This window comes from Anolis carolinensis, chromosome 1 (genome assembly GCF_035594765.1).
Source record: "Anolis carolinensis isolate JA03-04 chromosome 1, rAnoCar3.1.pri, whole genome shotgun sequence".
Taxonomy (NCBI): domain Eukaryota; kingdom Metazoa; phylum Chordata; class Lepidosauria; order Squamata; family Dactyloidae; genus Anolis; species Anolis carolinensis.
This window is the reverse complement of record NC_085841.1, coordinates 31,299,069-31,314,863: the sequence shown is the minus strand read 5'-3', so window position 1 is coordinate 31,314,863 and position 15,795 is coordinate 31,299,069. Positions and strand designations below refer to the sequence as shown.

At 47.3% G+C, this 15,795-nt stretch overlaps 1 protein-coding gene across 2 annotated transcripts in view; it reads right to left on the bottom strand.

Annotated features, from left to right (window-relative positions):
- Positions 1 to 15,795, bottom strand: part of rps6kc1 (ribosomal protein S6 kinase C1) — a 143,755-nt gene that overhangs the window by 87,194 nt on the left and 40,766 nt on the right. For both annotated transcript variants that reach the window (XM_008125839.3, XM_016990665.2), the window contains 2 exons: positions 12,539 to 12,654; positions 690 to 783 (listed from right to left, as the gene is read on the bottom strand). In XM_008125839.3, the coding sequence (XP_008124046.1) occupies positions 690 to 783; positions 12,539 to 12,654 (210 nt within the window). The remainder of the gene's footprint in view (positions 1 to 689; positions 784 to 12,538; positions 12,655 to 15,795) is intronic.

Here is a 15,795-nt window from a genome sequence, read left to right as displayed (position 1 = left end):
GCCAGCACACAAACGCCTTAAATCAAGAAATGGTTTTCTAAGATTTACAGAAATACTCGCAGGAACACCCCAGCAAGTGAGAGTCCAAAAGTGGCAGGCTAAAACCCGGAACCTCAAGCCATGGCTGATACCAAATGAGAGACCCCCTCCTGGGCACACAGAAGACTGGATGACTTGGAAGGCGCTGAACAGACTGCGTTCTGGCACCACAAGATGCAGAGTCAACCTTAAGAAATGGGGCTTCAAAGTGGAGTCCATGACATGCGAGTGTGGGAAGAACAAACCACAGACCACCTACTACAATGCTGCCTGAGCCCTGCCTCATGCACAATGGAGGACCTTCTTATAGCAACACCAGAGGCACTCCAAGTGGCCAGCTACTGGTCAAAGGACATTTAGTATAATGCCAAGTTTTTAAACTTTGTGTTTTTAAATACATTACAACTGTACCCTCAGTTCGCTTCCGACATAATAAATAAATAATCTCATATAGCAAAAGAACAGCATTTGTAACAGTTCTGAGAAACTTCCCATGCTTGCCTAAATCAGAAAATTGTAGATGAAATGCTAATGCTGCCATCTAGAGGGGGAAAAGACGAAAGTATACATTTTTAATTTCTTGAGCATGTTACCACTCAGCAGAGTTTGCTGAAAGGCAAAAATTATATAAAAAAAAAAAAGATGCCAACCTTCAGAACTGCAGATAGATAAGCTGTCAGTCAAGGAATCCAAAAGAGGTTCTGCCGGGCCAATCAGCTCAGATCCATCATGTACTTCTCCATCCTTGAGAGAAACAGAGTGATAGAGAGAAACGATTAACGCATATTCATCCATTATTTCCTGTGAATTTCTTCATCTTTCAAGAGCTACAAAAAAGTGACCAATGGAGGCTTTGAAAATGACCCAAAATTCTAGATTCATCCCATTCAAAATCAAGCTTTGAACAAAACCAGAGGAGTCAGCATTATGTAGCCTTTATAGATGGTATGCAAGAGCTACCATGAACCATACTGGTAAACAAACTTTACACTATAGTTACTGGCTGTGCTTCTCCTACCAATAACAATAAATGTTATCTCAATTTGAACTACTGTATTTTCTCGAATATAACGCTCACCTTTTTGGCGAAATTACCTTGCCAAAATTAGGGTGCACATTAGATTAAATATAATAAGCTTAATGCTGAGCCAAAGCCAAAGGGGAAGCTGCTTCAGAAGCAGGCCCGGCCCAACACGGCACGCTGGCCACGCCCCTGCGTTGGGCGCCACCTTCCCAGGGGCGCTATTGAACCCCTGGGAGGCGGGGCCACACCTGGCGGAGGCGGGGCCATGTGACATGGATGCGTGGCCAGCTCTGGCCCCGCCTCCCGCAGGGCGCGCCATGGCGCAGCCAGGCCAGGGCGCACCCCGCGGGGGGCGGGACCGGCCACGCCTCCCATGGCGCGCGCCCGCTGCAGCGGGAGTCCTTTCAGGCTGCGGCCTGGAAGAAATCCTGCTGCAGCTTGGCTGCGCCAGGGCGCACCCCGCGGGAGGCAGGACCAGCCACGCCTCCCACGGCGCGCGCCCGCTGCAGCGGGAGTCCTTTCAGGCTGCGGCCTGGAAGAAATCCTGCTGCAGCTTGGCTGCGCCAGGGCGCACCCCGCGGGAGGCAGGACCAGCCACGCCTCCCACGGCGCGCGCCCGCTGCAGCGGGAGTCCTTTCAGGCTGCGGCCTGGAAGAACTCCTGCCGCAGCTTGGCTGCGCCAGGGCGTGCCCCGCAGGAGGCGGGGCCACATTTGGCCCCGCCTCCCGCACCGCGCACCCTGGCCCCTCCTCCCATGCCACCCGCGCTGCGGGAGGCGTGGCCGCCTGGCGTTGGAGGCGGGGTTAGGGCGCGGGGGCGGGGCCAGTCCTGGCCACGCCTCCTGCGGTGCAGGGGAGGGGGCGCAAAAAAAATTTGCGTACCCCTTCGAATTTCCTCGGGCCGGTCCTGTTCAGAAGCACCTGGACCTCCTTTTGAGGGATGCCATCTGTCATTTAATGGCCACAAACCAATGCTATGTAATCCTGGGATTTGTAGAATCATAGAATCATAGAATAATAGAGTTGGAAGGGACCTCATGGGCCATCCAATCCAACTCCTTGCCAAGAAGCAGGAAATCAGGCACCCCCCCCCCATTCTGTATCTTTGGATTTCATTTTTTTCTGCCTGTCCCTGCTGAACTTCCTTTTGTTAGTTTCAGCCCATCTCTCTAATCTGTTAAGATCGTTTTGAATTCTGCTCCTGTCTTCTGGAGTGTTAGCTATCCCTCCCAATTTGGTGTCATCTGCAAACTTGATGATCATGGCTTCTAAGCCTTCATCTAAGCCAGTGATTCCCAAAGTGGGCGCTACCGCCCCCTAGTGAGTGCTGCAGCGATCTAGGGGGGCGCTGATGGCACCTATTAGGACATGGGAGCGGGGCCAGGGGAGGGGAGGGGTGGGGCCAGCGGAGGGGCGGGGCCTCTTCCCAAGTGCCGGAGACAAGGCTGAGCACCTGAGGCGCCTGTTAGGACACAGGGGGCGGAGCTAGAGGAGCGGGCGTGGTGTGATGACTCATGGGCCTTGTAGTCCTGCTCAGGACATTGTAATTCCTGATGAAGATGAAAACTTGGGTTTTTTACCTTCCCAGTCTGAACTGGATTCCTCTCAGCCAGATCTCTCCCAGGCAGATCTGGGAACCTTGCACCTGCAAGAAAGTTGTCTCCCAGAAGTATGTCAAACAAGCCCAGAGCCTACTTCTCCCGTATTCTTGCGCCGGGAGTTTTGTAAACAACAGAGAAGTTTAGATTCAGCTTCGCGCAGGAGTGCGAGGATTGCAGCTAAGAATGTGGCCAATTAAGACTGCTTCTCGTGAGAATCTTTGGGGAGTCTCACATCTGGTCTCAGAGTTAGCTTTCGGTTCTGATTCCCAGAGAACTGCTTCGGCGGGAAGCTAGACTCTATTTAGGTGTTTTACCCGCGTAGTAACTTCGCGGAGTCAATTCGTCAGCCTACGGAGCGAGTTGTGTCTGGACAGCGCGCTCCGGTTCAAGCCTCGCTCCTGCTCAAGCCTTGCCTTGCTATCCAGCCTTCGCCTTGCTTCCCAGCCTTTGTTTATCTACGGACTTTGCCTTGTTTCCCAGGATCAATCCTTGCCTTGTTCCACGGATTTATCAAGTTATTCCACGGACCTTGTTCTTGTTCTTAGTTACCTTGTTCCACGTTCAAGCCTTGTTTCAAGTATCAAGTTATTTCCTAGCCTCGCTCAAGTTTCATGGACTAAAGGACCTTGTCATCTCCCCTCACTTTGCTTGGCAAAGTGAGTGTTTCGGTTATTGGATTACAACTTTGGACCTTAATATTTCTTATTGGACATTGCTTTTTTGGACTAATTCTGACCTTTCCTGAAAGGTCTAATTCTGGACTATTTTCTACACTTGTTTTTATTAACTTTATATATTCCTACAATAAAGATATTAGATAGATTCTGGCCTCTGTGTATGGTTATTGGTGCTCTGCAGCCTGGGTCGTGACAGTTTGACTCCGCCACCCTAAGCACCAATTAACCTCGGCCAGAATGTCTACCGGAACCGTACCTGGGCCGAGCGGCCAGCCGATTACCTACACCATCGACAAGGAAGAGGTGGACCGAATCCGTGATAAGCTCAATGCACAGGATGGAGAAATAAGGGGTTTGAAGGAACGCGGAGTTCGTCTTCCGGCCATGGCGTTGCCAACCAAGTTTACTGGAGAAGCTTCTAAGGTTCATGTCTTCCGTCGCCAATGTCAAGCTTATCTGGAGGCCCGTGCTGCCGAGTTTCCCCAAGAAGACATCAAAGTGGCATGGGTTTACAGTCTTCTAGACGGGCCAGCGGCCAGCTGGGCGACGGCACTGTTCGACCAAGCCTCTCCACACCTAAGATCAGCGCAACACTTCTTGGACCACCTCAAGGAGACTTGGGGAATCGAGGACAATTTGGAGGCAGCCGGTCACAAACTCCGTCGCCTTTTCCAAGGAGACAGACCTATGTCTCAGTATATAGCCGAGTTCCGAGTGCTGGCCCACAACACCGGCTGGAACGATGTAGCCCTCAGGGGACAATTCCGGGAGGGTCTCAACATTGAAATGCTGGAAGAAATCTCCAAGGTGGATCCTCCCCAGACCCTCGAGGCACTCATTGATCAATGTTTACGGGCTGAAGTCATGATTGCCAACAGGAAACAGTGGGTTCGAGGCCAGGGCAGTAGAGCCGGGGCAAAACCCCCCGCTCCCGCCAGCGTTCAGCCACGTCCGGTGTGGAGACCCCCACCGCCAACCCCATACCCCAGAGGAGGCGAGGAGGTGCCGATGCAGTTGGGCAATGTGCGTCCCAGACTAGATGCCGCCGAGAAGGCCCGTCGTCAACGCTTAAACCTCTGCTGGTACTGCGGGAACGGGGGCCACTTCGCCAGAGAGTGCCCAGCCAAAGGGAAGCCTGCCGCCCGTCTTGCGGCGGCGTCCTCCACGGAGACGAAGGCGTCTGAGCCGACTGGCACACAGCCGGCGGGGGAAGCCAACGACCGGGTGTAGAGGGGCTCGCCAACCCGGTCAAAAAATCCATCCAAGAGCCGCCAACCGGGGTCCTGTTCCTTCTCGTGGTCACATTATGGTCAGCAAAAAGGGGACCCGTCATGATCCACGCCATGATAGACTCTGGAGCTACCAACAATTTCATCGATAGAGAGTATGCCGACTCTCTGGGATTACAATATCATGATTTCAAGAATGCCCGTGTGGTGCAAGCCATAGACGGCCGTCCCCTCAAGACGGGCCCCGTAAGTCAGTGGTCGGAACCCACCAGGATGTGGATAAGGGAACATATGGAAGAGATTTCCTTCTTTGTTACCGAGGTTCCCCATTTCCCTGTGATTTTGGGAATTCCATGGCTGACTCTCCACGACCCTAACATCTCCTGGTCCAACAGAGAACTGCAGTTTGCTTCACCGTACTGCCAAAACCATTGCCTCGTAGCCAAGGTATGCCATGCCACAGACACCGAGCCCATCATCACCTTGCCAAAGAAGTACTCCGAGTATTGGGATGTATTCAATGAGAAAGAAGCCGAAAAATTACCCCCACATAGACCTTATGACTGTGCCATTGACTTGGTGGAGGGGGCCCCGATCCCGCGAGGGCATCTCTACTCCCTGACTGAACCAGAGCAAGAAGCTCTCAGGGAATTCCTAGAGACAAACCTTCGCAAGGGATTCATCAGACCCTCTCAATCCCCAGCCGCCTCCCCAGTGATGTTTGTGAAGAAGAAGTCAGGGGAACTACGCTTGGTGGTGGACTACAGAGCATTGAACAATATCACCAAGCGGAACAGCTATCCCCTGCCTTTAATCTCGGATCTACTGGATCGGCTTCGAGGAGCCAAGGTTTACACCAAGCTGGATCTTCGGGGGGCTTACAACTTAATTCGCATCAGGGAAGGGGACGAGTGGAAGACCGCCTTCCAGACCAAATTCGGATTATTTGAGTCCCGAGTTATGAATTTCGGTTTATGCGGAGCCCCCGCAACGTTCCAGCATTTTGTCAATGACATTTTTCAGGACTATCTAGACAGGTTCTTGATAATCTACCTGGACGATTTTTTGGTGTTTTCCAGATCACAATCAGAACATGAGAACCACGTCAAAATGGTGTTACAACGATTGCGGGATCATGGACTTTATGCCAAGCTGGAAAAATGCGCTTTTGATCTACAAGAGGTAGATTTCCTTGGTTACCGCATCTCGCCTCTAGGGCTTTCCATGGATCCAGCCAAAGTTTCAGCAGTATTGGAATGGCGGGCGCCAACTAACAAGAAAGAGGTGCAGCGTTTCTTGGGGTTCGCGAACTACTACCGCAAGTTCATTCCAGATTTTGCCCGCTGGTCCGACCCCATCACTAGCTGCATCCGTGGAAAGCAGCCTTTCCGCTGGACTGATCAAGCAGAGAAAGGGTTCCAGCAACTAAAGAAACTATTCACCTCCCAGCCAATTCTACAGCACCCAAATCCTGGAACCCCTTTTGTGGTGCAAGCGGACGCCTCTGATGTGGCAATTGGGGCTGTACTCTTACAACCGGTGGGAGATCACCTCCACCCCTGTGCCTTTTATTCTCGTCAACTAACCACACCAGAGAGGAATTACACCATTTGGGAAAAAGAACTACTGGCCATAAAGGCAGCCTTTGAAACTTGGAGACATTGGCTAGAAGGGGCCAAATTTCCCATTGAAGTCCACACTGATCATCGTAATCTAGAACATCTAAGAACTGCCCGCAAACTAAATCAGAGGCAGCAACGTTGGGCTTTATTCTTTGAACGTTTCAACTTCCAGATCCATTATGTGACCCCAGCCCAAACCAAGCAAGCAGACGCCCTGTCACGTAAACCGGAATACGCTGCAGGACGCAAGGAGACCTTTGAATCCCAACTGCTACAACCTGAGAACTTTGCCACGCTCACGGTGGGGAACACCAAATCCATTCCCATTGGTTCAACTTCCCCTACTCCAGGACCCATCTGTGCTCAAGAAATCAGGGCTAGTCAGCAAGCAGATGCCTGGGCGCAGGACCAACTTCGCCAAGGTCTGCATTTCCCCTTTTCGCTTAAAGATGGGCTGCTCTGCTATAGAAATCATGTCTATATCCCACCCGGACCGGGCAGGGAAAAGGCGCTTCGTCTGTGTCATGACTGCAAACCAGCAGGGCACTTCGGACTATTTAAAACTATGCATCTGATCCTAAGGGATTTTTGGTGGCCCAAGATCCGCAAGGATGTGGAAAAATATGTCAACACCTGCCCAGTATGCCAGCGCTCCAAGATACGAAGGGAGAAGCCCTCAGGGCTTTTACACCCCCTTCCTACCCCATCTCGCCCATGGGAAATAATTTCCGCGGATTTCATCACTGACCTACCACCTTCCTGTGGGTTCACCACGATCTTAGTGGTGGTGGACCTATTCACCAAGTTAGCCCATTTCATTCCCTGCGAAGGCCTCCCCACGGCCAAGGAAACTGCGGATTTATTTCTTCAACATGTCTTCAGACTACATGGATTGCCCAAGAGTTTAGTCACAGACCGTGGATCTCAATTCACCTCTCGTTTTTGGAAGGCACTACAAAAACTATTGGGCATAGACTCTCGCTTATCTTCAGCTCATCATCCCCAAACAGATGGGCAAACGGAGCGCACCAATGCCACTTTGGAGCAGTATCTTCGCTGTTATGTAAACTATCAACAGGACAATTGGGCTTCTCTGTTACCACTGTCTGAGTTTGCCTACAACAATGGAGTTCAAGCTTCTACAAAAGAAACGCCGTTCTTTGCAAACTACGGCTTCCATCCACGTTTCTTTCCCCCTGTCATTGAAACTTCAGAGGTTCCCGCAGCAGAGGATTGGCTGCAGGAACTCACAGCGGTGCAACAACTTTTGCTCCAGCAACTGGACCAAGCCAAGGAGGACTATAAACGCCACGCTGACAAACATCGCCAGCCGGGTCCCGAAATCAAGGTAGGAGATCGGGTTTTCCTGTCCACTCGCTTTCTGCCCTCCCACCGCCCTTGCCGGAAGTTAGATGCCCGTTTCATTGGCCCCTATCCAGTGGTGGCGCAATTAAACCCCGTGACTTTCAAACTCCAACTTCCGCGTTCAATGCGCATTCACCCAGTGTTTCACCGCTCCCTGCTCCTTCCGGCGGATGGTGTGCGTCCTGATACAGACCAACCGGCCCCCCCTCCTGTTTTGATGAATGGGGAGGAGGAGTTCGAGGTTGAGGACATTTTGGATTCTCGCTTTCACCGCCGCCGCCTACAATATCTCATTGACTGGGTGGGTTTTGGCCCTGAAGAACGCTCTTGGGAAGACGCCTCCACAGTCCATGCTCCTGATCTAACCCGTCGCTTTCATCAGACCTATCCCGCCAAGCCGCGACCTCGCGCCTCGGGGAGAGGGCCCCAGTTTGGGAGGGGCCTTGAGGAGGGGGATAGTGTGATGACTCATGGGCCTTGTAGTCCTGCTCAGGACATTGTAATTCCTGATGAAGATGAAAACTTGGGTTTTTTACCTTCCCAGTCTGAACTGGATTCCTCTCAGCCAGATCTCTCCCAGGCAGATCTGGGAACCTTGCACCTGCAAGAAAGTTGTCTCCCAGAAGTATGTCAAACAAGCCCAGAGCCTACTTCTCCCGTATTCTTGCGCCGGGAGTTTTGTAAACAACAGAGAAGTTTAGATTCAGCTTCGCGCAGGAGTGCGAGGATTGCAGCTAAGAATGTGGCCAATTAAGACTGCTTCTCGTGAGAATCTTTGGGGAGTCTCACATCTGGTCTCAGAGTTAGCTTTCGGTTCTGATTCCCAGAGAACTGCTTCGGCGGGAAGCTAGACTCTATTTAGGTGTTTTACCCGCGTAGTAACTTCGCGGAGTCAATTCGTCAGCCTACGGAGCGAGTTGTGTCTGGACAGCGCGCTCCGGTTCAAGCCTCGCTCCTGCTCAAGCCTTGCCTTGCTATCCAGCCTTCGCCTTGCTTCCCAGCCTTTGTTTATCTACGGACTTTGCCTTGTTTCCCAGGATCAATCCTTGCCTTGTTCCACGGATTTATCAAGTTATTCCACGGACCTTGTTCTTGTTCTTAGTTACCTTGTTCCACGTTCAAGCCTTGTTTCAAGTATCAAGTTATTTCCTAGCCTCGCTCAAGTTTCATGGACTAAAGGACCTTGTCATCTCCCCTCACTTTGCTTGGCAAAGTGAGTGTTTCGGTTATTGGATTACAACTTTGGACCTTAATATTTCTTATTGGACATTGCTTTTTTGGACTAATTCTGACCTTTCCTGAAAGGTCTAATTCTGGACTATTTTCTACACTTGTTTTTATTAACTTTATATATTCCTACAATAAAGATATTAGATAGATTCTGGCCTCTGTGTATGGTTATTGGTGCTCTGCAGCCTGGGTCGTGACACGTGGCTTCTTCCCAAGAGCCCAAGACAGGGTTGAGAATCTATACCTCTCCTGAGGTGCTTGTTGGGACACAGAGGGCGAAGCTAGGGAAGGCGGGGCCTCCTTTCAAGAGCCCGAGACAGGGCTGAGCCTCTATACCTCTCCTGAGAGGCCTTTTAGGACTAAAGGGCAGGGCTAGGGGCAGGGGCAGGGCCTCTTCCCAAGAGTGTGAGACAGGGCTGAGCCTCTGTATACCTCCCCTGAGGCGCTTGTTAGAACACGGGGGCGGGGTATAGAGGTTCAGCCTTGTCAGGCACTTGGGAAGAGGCCCCGCCTCCTCCTCTAGCCCCGCCTCCTGTGTCCTGGCAGGCGCCACAGGACAGGGATAGAAGCTCAGCCCTGCCTCAGAGCTCATAACTCCACTCATTCCAGTCCTGGCTGCCCATTTGTGGCCCCGCCCAGCTCCCCCTCCCAGCCCTGTATCTTGGACTAGGGGAGGGGCTCAGCCCGCCCTCTTGAGATGGAGCTACGCCCATCCCCTCTAAGCCATGCCCCCTTTCCAGGGGGCGCTGAGTAATATTTTTTCTGAAAAGGGGGCAGTAGGCCAAATAAGTTTGGGAACCACTGATCTAAGCCATTAATAAAGATGTTGAACAGAACCGGGCCCAGGACGGAACCCTGCGGCACTCCACTTGTGACTTCTTTCCAAGATGAAGACGACACATTGGTGAACACCCTTTGGGTTCATTCACTTAGCCAATTACAGATCCACCTAACTGTAGTTTTGCCTAGCCCACATTTGACTAGTTTGTTTGCCAGAAGGTCATGGGGGACCTTGTCGAAGGCCTTACTGAAACCAAGACACACTACATTCCCCTGCATCAACCCAGTTTGTAACACTATCGAAAAAAGAGATCAGATTAGTCTGGCATGATTTGTTTTTGATAAATCCATGTTGTCTATTAGCGATGACCGTATTGCTTTCTAAGTGTTTACAAACCACTTCCTTAACAATCTTTTCCAGAATCTTGCCCGGTATTGACGTGAGGCTGATCAGACGGTAATTGTTTGGGTTGTCCTTTTTTTCCTTCTTGAAGATAGGGACCACATTTGCCTTCCTCCAATCTGCTGGGACTTCTCCCATTCTCCAAGAACTCTCAAAGATGATTGTAAGTGGTTCTGAAATAACTTCCGCTAGTTCCTTCAATACTCTTGGATGTAGTTGATCTGGCCCTGGGGACTTGAATTCGTTTAGAGCGGCCAGGTGTTCCTGGACAACTTGTTTCCCTATTTGAGGTTGGATTTCCCCTAATCCTTCTTCCATTCCATGTTGCTGAGGATGAGGACAGCTATCTTTTTGTGAGAAGACTGAGGCAAGGAAGTCATTAAGGAGTTTTGTCTTTTCCCTATCCCCTGTCAGCACCACTTCATCTTCTCCTCACAGAGGCCCTATTGCCTCCTTGTTCTTCCTTTTTCTATCAACATAAGCAAAGAAGCCATTTTTATTGTTGTTAATGTCCCTGGAAAGCCTGAGCAAATTTTGTGCTTTAGCCTTGAAATTTGGTGAGGCATCCGCATCTTTTGGCAGAGAAGGCTCAAGACCTTGTGAAACTACAGCCCTCATGATTCCGTAGCATTGAACCAGGGCAGTTAAAATGGATTCATTCTACAGCATAGATGCACCCCAAGGTTTTCTTTTCCATTAAAGAAGGCTTTAATGTTCTAACACTTTTGTTTTTAAAGAAGGAATTCTAAACAGGCAGCAACTGTGAAGCCAAATTACAAAGAGTGCACCTTTTGCCGCTGCGCATTACATTCGTCCACAAATACTTTTTGGTTTCAGGGTTTTGAAAGATTCAGTGGAGCATTAGACTTGAGTAAATATTAGGCCAATGGTGTGGCCTAAAGTCACATAATGCAAATGAGTCTGAACAAGTTGGGATCTGCTCAATGCCTAGATGGAGGGCCGCCTGGATACTCTACATACTACATAAAATTCTACAGAAAAAATACAGAAGCAAACAAAGCAAATGAAGGTCCCTTAAATAAGATTTTTTTTTGTGATGTCTTGAATGAAATATAATTAGAGCTCTTGAAAGTCAGAGGATATGGAACCTAAGATGGAATCTCAGACATCGGTGGAAGCAGGGCTAGTAGCTAAACTAGAAACACTTATTTCTTCACATATACCAACAATTTATGGCAGGAAAGAACCACCAATGATATTTTGCCATACAAATCTGATAGTACTACAAGGCATCTAGCAGATTGGTACTGCTGGACATATTCATGTGAATTTTATAATCATTATGGCACATCATAGTATTCTTTAGCCGAAAGGCTTGGGGGCAGAAGTGTTTTCTATTTTAGATATTTTTTTTTTCCTGATTTTGGAATACTTTCATTTGCATACATAGACAAAATGAGATCTCTTGAAGATGGGATCCAAATCTAAACTCAAAATTCATACATGTTTCATATACAGTGTGTGTGTGTGTGTGTGTGTGTTTAGCCTGGGAGTCCCCAGTGGGACAGAAGGTTAAACCGCTGAGCTGCTGAACTTGCTGACCAAAAGGTCAGTGGTTCGAATCTGGGGAGTGGGGTGAGCTCCCATTGTTAGCCTCAGCTTCTGCCAACCTAGCAGTTCAAAAATATGCAAATGTAAGTAGATCAATAGGTACCGCTCCAGCAGAAAGGTAATAGTGCTCCATGCAGTCATGCCATCCACATGACCTTGGAGATTTCTACAGACAACACCAGCTCTTCGGCTTAGAAATGGAAATGAGCACCAGCCCCCAGAGTCAGACACGACTAGACTTAATGGCAGGGGGAACCTTTTACCTTTTTATATATAGCCTGAAGTTAATTTTGTACAGAATATTTTCAATAATTGTGCGCGTGAAGTAAGGTTTATATGTACCTTAAACTACCAAAAAGCAAAAGTGCCACTATTTCAGCTACCAATGTGAACAATTTTAGATTTTGGAGTATGTTGTATTTCAGAATTCTGAACAAGGGGTACTAAACCCATACAGTTTTCTCCTGCTTCAAACTCTTCCACTGAGTCACAACCCACAGGGAAGGGCCTACAGCATTAAGGATGCTATTGCCCCAGTTTTATCAAGAGACACTCCACCTGCTTAACTATAGATGCATTTCCTAAGTGAATAGCAGAATGTGGGCAATGGAAGTACAAAATTATCAATGTTGGCTTAGTGTGAGCAGTGCATTGTGTGTATATGTGCCATCAATTTGTCTGTCAACTTACTGCAGCTCCACGAAGTGCATTACAAGCCTCCTAATTCAGTCTTCAAACAACCCTGGGAGGCTAATCATTAGCAATCCCATTTATAGATGGAGAATGAAATCTAAAAGATGGGTGGCTACAAGCCTTAGGCATTTTCTAATACTCCATCGTTAAACCAAAGTTAACATACACTTTTCTGATGTTTATGTCTAACAGTATGCCTATCAACTCTCATAAAGCAGCAACTCACATAAAGCAGTATGAGGACTTTCCTCCTACTGCCAAGTGGCATCATTTAAGAGACACAGAGTGGCTCAGAAGTATTAACCTTAAAGAAATCTTCAAGCTGTTTGCTGTTATAGAGTGCTGGGATGTTGGCAGAAAACTGAAGCAAATCTTCTGCGCACTGTCTTCTCTCTTCAATCACGCTCTCTTCAAATCGCCCTGAAACATAAAAAGATCAACATTCTTAGAAATAATTGAGCTTTTTTTTTCTTTGTAGAACCCCCTACGAGAAGAAAGGCTTCTGTCTACGAAGTCACACAATTGCTTCAGGAGACAGCAGCAAGCTTCACACTTCCTGTTCTCAAACGTCCCCAGAATCTTATGTTCCGCAATTGAGTGAATGACACAATCTGGCAGCCACTAACAGAACCCAAGACTCCATCAAGGAAATGCAAAGCAGCACTCTTGATTAATCAAGGGACACTAACGTATGTCAGTCAACGTCCACACATTAAATTATTTAGATCTGGTCACATGGATGTCCATACCATGCTCAGTTATAGTCCTAGATCTTCCTATACAGCTTAGGTGAAGGAATAAAATGTGCATTATTGTTGTTGTTATCATTACCACCACATATACTCATGTATAAGTCGATTTCAAGGGTTGATTTCAGGGTCAAAATTATGGATTCTGATATGATCCATGGGCAATTCCAGAGATGGAAAAGCACCAGTGTTGCCTTGGACAGAAAGCAGCCCCTAGACATGACCGCCATTTCCCCACCCAGGCATTTAAAAAGACCAAATGTAGTTCCACAACACTACAGAGGGGGTCAATGCTAATTTTAGGTTATTTGAGGATGGGTTAAGCTCCTTCACCACTCTACTCAGATAAACAAATTTTACTTTTTTGGTAAGAGTTAAGATATGGTACTTACACTGACCCATGGATATATCAACACAGGTTTTTTGGGATGATTTTTTGAACAAAATTTCTAGACTTAAATAGGAATATTCACCATACTATATATAAACCCTAGCACCAGCTACTCATCTAATACTAGGGACAGAATCTTAGATCTTCACTGACAAGGACTACATCCACAGGAAACTCTTGCTGGTGGAAGAAATGGAAGGCAATTTTAATCAGTTCTTTTAAAGCCTGCAGAGTGCAGACCCTTCTACCTGGAGAAAATCCAGGTAGAAGGGTCTGCACTCTAGGTGAGAGCCTCATGAGCAAGAGGCCGATTGCCAGGGAAGTAGGACATAAAAGAAATTCCACATGCAGAGTCCTGCAGATATAATACAGTAGTATTCTGGAAGTATAGTTCTAGAAGTACACACTCAAATTTTTACTGCTAGTCCTTTTAGGAGGCTTCCCAGAGTACTATTGTACTGGCAAGGAAGCTGTATGGCACACTGTAACAAGTCCTTTCAATCAAGCAGCTTACCAAATTCATTGGCTGCATGATACGATGGTACCATACAGGACCTATTTCAGTAAAGGCTACATGAGCATGATATGAATCATTTCTAACAGCACATATACGTATATGCAAACATTACAAGGACCTAATAAATCTCATACTCAAACTATTATCAAAACCTGGATTTTAAAAACCATATTACCGCCACTTTGATGTTCCTATATCTGTTGCCAATGTGTTTGCAGCCAGGAAACAATCTCCGCAGGTTAACTTTAAACCCAAAATGATCAAAATGCTGGTTTTCCCCATATTCTCCTTTACCTACACACAAATGCATGCACAATCCTCTAGGATCTTTAGAACAGAAGAGGGAATCATGTAGCCTGGCAGAAACTACCAGACTGCGAGACCCAGCAGTCCTAGCCAGTATCGCCAATCCTGAGGAATTCTCGCAGCTGAATTCCACAAAACATCCAGAGGTTTACACAACTCCCATCCCAACTCTACAGGTTACTTCAGGGAAGAAAGAGACAGAATTCATTAGTGAAGTACAGTAGAGTCTCACTTATCCAACATAAACGGGCCAGCAGAACGTTGGATAAGCGAATATGTTGGATAATGAGGAATTAAGGAAAAGCCTATTAAACATCAAATTAGATTATGATTTTACAAATTAAGCACCTAAAACATCATGTTTTACAACAAATTTGACAGAAAAGGTAGTTCAATATGCAGTAATGCTATATAGTAATTACTGTGTTTACGAATTTAGCACCAAAACATCACAATGTATTGAAAACATTGACTACAAAAACACTGACTACTAAAAGGCAGACTGCGTTGGATAATCCAGAATGTTGAATAAGCGAATGTTGGATAAGTGAGACTCTACTGTACATGCTTTGAGTATAGACATTCTGTGGTTCAACCAGGACAGACATATGTCCTGGCTTGAAACCTTGAAAAAACACAAACAGTTTAGATGAACCAATGGACTTAGTTTAGAGCAGTTTCCTACATACTTTTGTCAAGTTTGCTGCTGAAAGGTTACATTAGACGAATGCCAACCACAGACCAAAAGGAAAGCTAATGTTTTTCTTATCTAGTGTTTTATCCTTGGTATTTTTGATTAAATGGAATCCAGTCACAAACACCAAGAAAGAACTCCGGTCACTTGCGGAGATCTGGGTTACAATGTTATATTTGGAGTTGTTCTAAGGGTTGTTTTTAGAAATTTGCAATATAGAGTAGATCTTCCCCAGCACAAAAAAACCCCTCTTTCTCTTATGTAGCATCCTCCAGATGTGGTAATTACAAATTCTCATCACTGCTCATAATGAATAAGGATGATAGGCATTGTAACCCACACATTTGGAGGATACTATGAACTCTGTGGACTCTAGTTTGAGAATTTTCTGTGGAATATTCTTATATTTGAAGTGATGAGTGGAGTGCCGCAGGGTTCCGTCTTGGGCCCAGTTCTGTTCAACATCCTTATGAATGACGTAGATGAAGGGATAGAAGGCATGATCATCAAGTTTGCAGACAACACCAAATTGGAAGGGATAGCAAATACTTCATAAGACGGGAGCAGAATTCAAAACAATCTTAACAGATTAGAGAGATGGGCCAAAACTAACAAAATGAAGTTCAACAAATACAAATCAAAGATACTCCACTTAGGCAGAAAAAGTGAAATGCAAAGATACAGAATGGGGGTGCCTGGCTTGACAGCAGTATGTGTAAAAAGGATCTTGGAGTCCTCGTGGACAAGTCAAACATGAGACAAACAATGTGATGTGGTGGCAAAAAAAAAGCCAATGGGATTTTGGCCTGCATAAATAGGAGTATAGTGTCAAGATCAAGGGAAGTCATGCTACCCCTCTATTCTGCCTTGGTCAGACCACACCTGGAATACTGTGTCCAATTCT